The 6,000-nt window shown below is 43.0% G+C and overlaps 1 protein-coding gene across 1 annotated transcript in view; it reads left to right on the forward strand.

Moving 5' to 3' along the window:
- Positions 1–6,000, forward strand: part of LOC115140684 (serine incorporator 5-like) — a 62,713-nt gene that overhangs the window by 34,880 nt on the left and 21,833 nt on the right. Inside the window, exons 3-4 of the mRNA XM_065026706.1 lie at positions 2,676–2,854; positions 2,943–3,025. Of these exons, the coding sequence (XP_064882778.1) occupies positions 2,676–2,854; positions 2,943–3,025 (262 nt within the window). The remainder of the gene's footprint in view (positions 1–2,675; positions 2,855–2,942; positions 3,026–6,000) is intronic.

Genomic DNA, 6,000 nt, shown 5'->3' on the forward strand with positions numbered 1-6,000 from the left:
TGTAATCATTGGGTTCTAGGAATATGGGACCAAATACTAAACTTTTGACTACTTTGATACACATATAAGTGAATTTGTCCCAATACTTTTGGTACCCTGAAATGAAGGGACTATGTACAGAAAGTGCTATAATTTCTAAATGGTTCACCCGATGTGGATGAAAATACCCTCTAATAAAAGATGACAGTCTGCACTTTAAACTCATAGTCATTGTATCATTTCAATTCCAAAGTGTTGGAGCACAGAGCCAAAACAACAAAACATTTGTTCACTGTATTTATCAGACTGTTACTGTCCAACTGGGCACACACTGGTTGAATCAATGAAATGACTTGGAACTGACGTCTGTGCCCAGTGGGATGGCACTGACTGTGACTACTCTACCACTGAAAGAGCTGTCAAAGACTCTCCCTCTCTCTTTGTATAGAGCAGACGTCCTGCTGTTTAGCTCCATATGAAACAGACATTCTGTAAAAGGAACATCCAGGCACAAAATGGCTACCGTTAGAGACACACGATGAACACACACACACAGCGCAGTGGGCAGTTTAGAAGATGAGAGCGCGGTCATTGTGTATGTGTGAGAGAGCGTTGGTCTTTTGTCAGTAGATTTACAGCAGTGAGAGTCAGCGCTGTCCTTCTCCTAATCAAAGCTCTATCGACATGCTAATCAGCTTCTTCACAACACACAAAGACTACAAAAACAGCCTGTTATATTACTGCCAAGCCAACTGCTCTATATCCTACTATACTGTGTCTATATTGGCTGTGGTACTGAACTATGACAGCTCTGTCCAGTGACTGGCCGACTATACTACAGCCATGTTAGGGGTGTCCGACTCAACCAATAATCTAGAAAGTGGAACAGTCAGGTGACATAGACCAAAGGACATTTGAGGTTTTTGTTAGTTTGTTTGGATAGAGCAGAACTTATATACCAGGAAGCTACTACAAGTGAAAGCTGATGCAAGGCTCCAGGGCAGCTTTATAAAGGACATTCCAACACACAGCCAGTCTCTCACTGGTTTAAAACACTTTTATATAGAGACTCCCAGCGTTGAAGCAGCTGTCTTTATTTCCTATAGAAATGACTCAAGTGACTCTTGCTCGGTCTTTCCACTTTCTATAGGCATTCTCACTCCCTCCCTCTCTGCCCCTTTATATAGGCCTACATCTCTTCCCTCCCTTTCTCTCTCTCTCTCTCTCTCTCCCCCTCTCTCTCTCTCTATACATCCCCCTCGCTCTCTCACACACTCTCTCTTACTCTCTTTCTGTCATTTGTTCTCTCTGCTGAAAGCAGGCTGGTAATTTATTCATCCCTGTCTTTGTTTGTTGTGGCCGACAGCCTCAGTAACAGGCCGAAGAGAAAGAGAAAGACGGTTTGATGGAGAGAAAGAAATAGGGCTTGATGGAGAGAAAGAGGGTTTGGTGTCGCTGCCTGTTCCTTTTGCAGCTTGTTTAGAAGCGTGACGCTCAGCATGGACCCTATTAACTCTACTCTGACTGAAGACTGTGGGCTCCTCTGTCCTCTGGGGAACACACACACATTCAGACATGCTGTGATTTGTGTGATCCATTCCTTTTTTAATTAGAATAATATTTGTTTCTCAAATTATTTTTCAAAAGGTTTCTTCCCACTCCAGATACAAACGTATACATACGAACAACAACTTACAGACACACATAAACAATGACTACATCTCATCTGCCCAGACCTCCCTACCTAGTGCCTGCATTTTTGTTTGCCACTTGTACCAAATTATTTTTCTTTACAAATCCATTCCGCCATAATAGTGATATTACCATACCTATAGTGTTAACATGGCTCATTGTCTCTCTCTGTCTCTCTCTCCATCTCTGTGTCTCTCTGTCTATCTCTCTCCATCTCTCTCTGTCTCTGTCTATCTCTCTCTCCATCTCTCTGTCTGTCTGTCTCTCTCTGCCTCTGTCTATCTCTCTCTGTATATCTGTCTGTCTGTCTCTGTCTGTCTCTCTCTGTTGCTCTGTCTGTCTCTCTCTGTTTCTGTCTCTCTCTGTTTCTGTCTCTCTCTCTGTTTCTGTCTCTCTCTGTCTGTCTGTCTCTCTCTGTTTCTGTCTCTCTCTTGTCTCTCTGTCTCTCTCTCTGTTTCTGTCTCTCTGTCTGTCTGTCTCTCTCTCTGTTTCTGTCTCTCTCTGTTTCTGTCTCTCTCTCTGTTTCTGTCTCTCTGTCTCTCTCTGTTTCTGTCTCTCTCTGTTTCTGTCTCTCTCTGTCTCTCTCTCTCTGTTTCTGTCTGTCTGTCTCTCTCTCTGTTTCTGTCTCTCTCTGTCTCTCTCTCTCTCTCTTTGTTTCTGTCTCTCTGTCTGTCTCTCTCTGTTTCTGTCTGTCTGTCTCTCTCTCTGTCTCTCTTTCTGTCTGTCTCTCTCTCTCTGTTGCTGTCTCTGTCTGTCTGTCTGTCTCTCTCTCTGTTTCTGTCTCTCTCTCTGTTTCTGTCTCTCTCTGTTGCTGTCTCTGTCTGTCTCTCTCTCTGTTTCTGTCTCTCTCTGTCTGTCTGTCTCTCTCTCTGTTTCTGTCTCTCTCTCTGTTTCTGTCTCTCTGTCTCTCTCTCTGTCTCTCTCTCTGTTTCTGTCTCTCTCTGTCTCTCTGTCTGTCTCTCTCTCTCTCTCTGTTTCTGTCTCTCTCTGTCTCCGTGTTTTAGATCCCGTTATACAGGGACCTGTGTGAGAAGCTGAATGCTGGTGAGAACTGCTCTACCTTGGTGGGTTACTCTGCTGTGTACAAGGTCTGCTTCGGCATGGCCTGCTTCTTCTTCTTCTTCTTTATATTCACCCTACGAGTCAACTCTGCCACGGGCTGCCGTGCCGCCATACACAACGGGTACGTGCACTGTATCGGTGTGTGTGTGAATCTGTTTATTAATCAGTGTGTGTGTAGTGATGTTTGTCTCTCTCTCTCTCTCTGACAGGTTTTGGTTCCTGAAGTTCATAGCCTTGTTGGCCTGCTGTGTTGGAGGATTCTTCCTGCCAGAGCAGGACATCTTTCTGGAAGGTATGGACCCTTATGTCCCTTTTACTATCCCTAGTCTTTATTCTCTCCATACAGTCCCTCCCTGAGAGGAGAGACACTGCTCTGTCACACTGTGGTGTCTCACCTATACTCACCTGTAGAGGTCAGCTTGACTGTCTTTTTAACCTCTCTAGGGTATGTGTCCCATCTGGCCAACATCCAGTGAGATTGCAGAGCGCCAAATTCAAATACAGAAATGCTCATTATAACAATTCAGAAAACCAAACATATGTTACATAGGTTTAAAGATGAACTTCTTGTTAATCCAACCACGGTGTCAGATTTATAAAATGCTTTTCGGCGAAAGCATCCCTAGCCCAGAACATACCTAGCCCAGAACATAGCCCATTTGACAAATTATTACAAACAGTAACCAGCCAAGCAGAAGCGTTACAAAACTCAGAAATAGAGATAAAATTAATCCCTTACCTTTGATGATCTTCATATGGTGGCACTCAGAAGACATTCATTTACTCAATACATGTTCCTTTTGTTCGATAAAGTCTCTTTGCGTTTTGTTTGCGTGTGTTCTTCAGTAATCCACAGGCTCAAACGCAGGCAGGCAGACAAAAAAATCAAAATTATAACCGTAAAGTTTATAGAAACATGTCAAACGATGTTTATATTCAATCCTCAGGTTGTTTTTAGCCTAAATGATCTATAATATTTCAACAACAAAAAAAACTTCCTGAATGGATTTTCTCAGGTTTTCGCCTGCCAAATCAGTTCTGTTATACTCACAGACACTATTTTAACAGTTTTGATAACGTTAGAGTGTTTTCTATCCAAATCTACCAGTTATATGCATATCATATCTTATGGGCCCGAGTAGCAGGTTGTTTAATTGGGCATGCTTTTCATCCAAAATTCAGAATGCTGCCCCCTACCCTAGAGAGGTTAAAGCCTTTCCTTAATCAGCTTTGAGAGAAGAGAGGGGGAATAAAGAGAGAGAAAGAGAGGGGAAGGAGTCTGTTATCTGCTCCCTTCAGAGGAGAGGACTGGTGCAGATGCAGGCTTTAGTTATCGTGTGTGTGTACAGTGATAATCTAGTCCCTGTGGTTATCTATGGGATGACGAGGGGTTATGCAGAAGTCAAGTGTACACACCCTGCAGAAGATATGGAACAAGAGCTTTGCAGTATTTCAAATGTATGATAACTGCCTTTCTTCCTCCCTCCCTCTCGCTCTTTCTCCACTCATCTCTCTTCAATCTCTTCCCTTCTCTCTGTCTCTCTCTTGTCTTTTCCTCTCGCTCTCTCTCTCTCTCTCTCTGTCTCTCTGATGTCTTTTCCTCTCCCCTCCTCTCTCTCTCTCTCTCTCTCTCTCTTGTCTTTTCCTCTCGCTTTCTCTCTCTCTCTCTCCCCCTCTCTCTCTCTCTCTCTCTCTCTCTCTCTCTCTGTCTCTCTGTTGTCTTTTCCTCTCTCTCTCTCTCTGTCTCTCTGTTGTCTTTTCCTCTCTCCTCTCTCTCTCGTCTTTTCCTCTCTCTCTCTGTCTCTATCTTGTATTTTCATCTCTCTCTCTCTCTCTCTCTCTCTGTCTCTCTGTTGTCTTTTCCCCTCTCTCTCTCTCTCTCTCTCTGTCTCTCTGTTGTCTTTTCCTCTCTCCTCTCTCTCTCTTGTCTTTTCCTCTCTCTCTGTCTCTATCTTGTCTTTTCCTCTCTCCTCCCCTCTCTCTCTGTCTCTCTCTTGTCTTTTCCTCTCTCCTCCTCTCTCTCTGTCTCTGTTTCTCTGTTGTCTTTTCCTCTCTCTCTCTCTCTCTCTCTCTCTCTCTGTCTCGCTCTTGTCTTTTCCTCTCTCCTCTCTCTCTGTCTCTCGTCTTTTCCTCTCTCTCTCTCTCTCTGTCTCTCTGTCTCTCTCTTGTCTTTTCCTCTCTCCTCCCTCTCTCTCTTTCTCTCTCTGTCTCTCTCTTGACTTTTCCTCTCTCCTCTTATCTCTCTGTCTCTCTCTTGTCTTTTCCTCTCTCAATTCAATTCAATTCAAGGGCTTTATTGGCATGGGAAACATGTGTTAACATTGCCAAAGCAAGTGAGGTAGACAACATACAAAGTGAATATATAAGGTGAAAAACAACAAAAATGAACAGTAAACATTACACATACAGAAGTTTCAAAACAGTAAAGACATTACAAATGTCATATTATATATATATATATATATACAATGTACAAATAGTTAAAGAACACAAGATAAAATAAATAAGCATAAATATGGGTTGTATTTACAATGGTGTTTGTTCTTCACTGGTTGCCCTTTTCTCGTGGCAACAGGTCACAAATCTTGCTGCTGTGATGGCACACTGTGGAATTTCACCCAGTAGATATGGGAGTTTTTCAAAATTGGATTTGTTTTCGAATTCTTTGTGGATCTGTGTGATCTGGGGGAAATATGTATCTCTAATATGGTCATACATTGGGCAGGAGGTTAGGAAGTGCAGCTCAGTTTCCACCTCATTTTGTGGGCAGTGAGCACATAGCCTGTCTTCTCTTGAGAGCCATGTCTGCCTACGGCGGCCTTTCTCAATAGCAAGGCTATGCTCACTGAGTCTGTACATAGTCAAAGCTTTCCTTAATTTTGGGTCAGTCACAGTGGTCAGGTATTCTGCCGCTGTGTACTCTCTGTTTAGGGCCAAATAGCATTCTAGTTTGCTCTGTTTTTTTGTTAATTCTTTCCAATGTGTTAAGTAATTATCTTTTTGTTTTCTCATGATTTGGTTGGGTCTAATTGTGCTGTTGTCCTGGGGCTCTGTGGGGTATGTTTGTGTTTGTGAACAGAGCCCCAGGACCAGCTTGCTTAGGGACTCTTCTCCAGGTTCATCTCTCTGTAGGTGATGGCTTTGTTATGGAAGGTTTGTGAATCGCTTCCTTTTAGGTGGTTGTAGAATTTAATGGCTCTTTTCTGGATTTTGATAATTAGTGGGTATCGGCCTAATTCTGCTCTGCATGCATTATTTGGTGTTTTA

The sequence above is a fragment of the Oncorhynchus nerka genome, linkage group LG13, assembly GCF_034236695.1.
Source record: "Oncorhynchus nerka isolate Pitt River linkage group LG13, Oner_Uvic_2.0, whole genome shotgun sequence".
Classification (NCBI taxonomy): Eukaryota; Metazoa; Chordata; class Actinopteri; order Salmoniformes; family Salmonidae; genus Oncorhynchus; species Oncorhynchus nerka.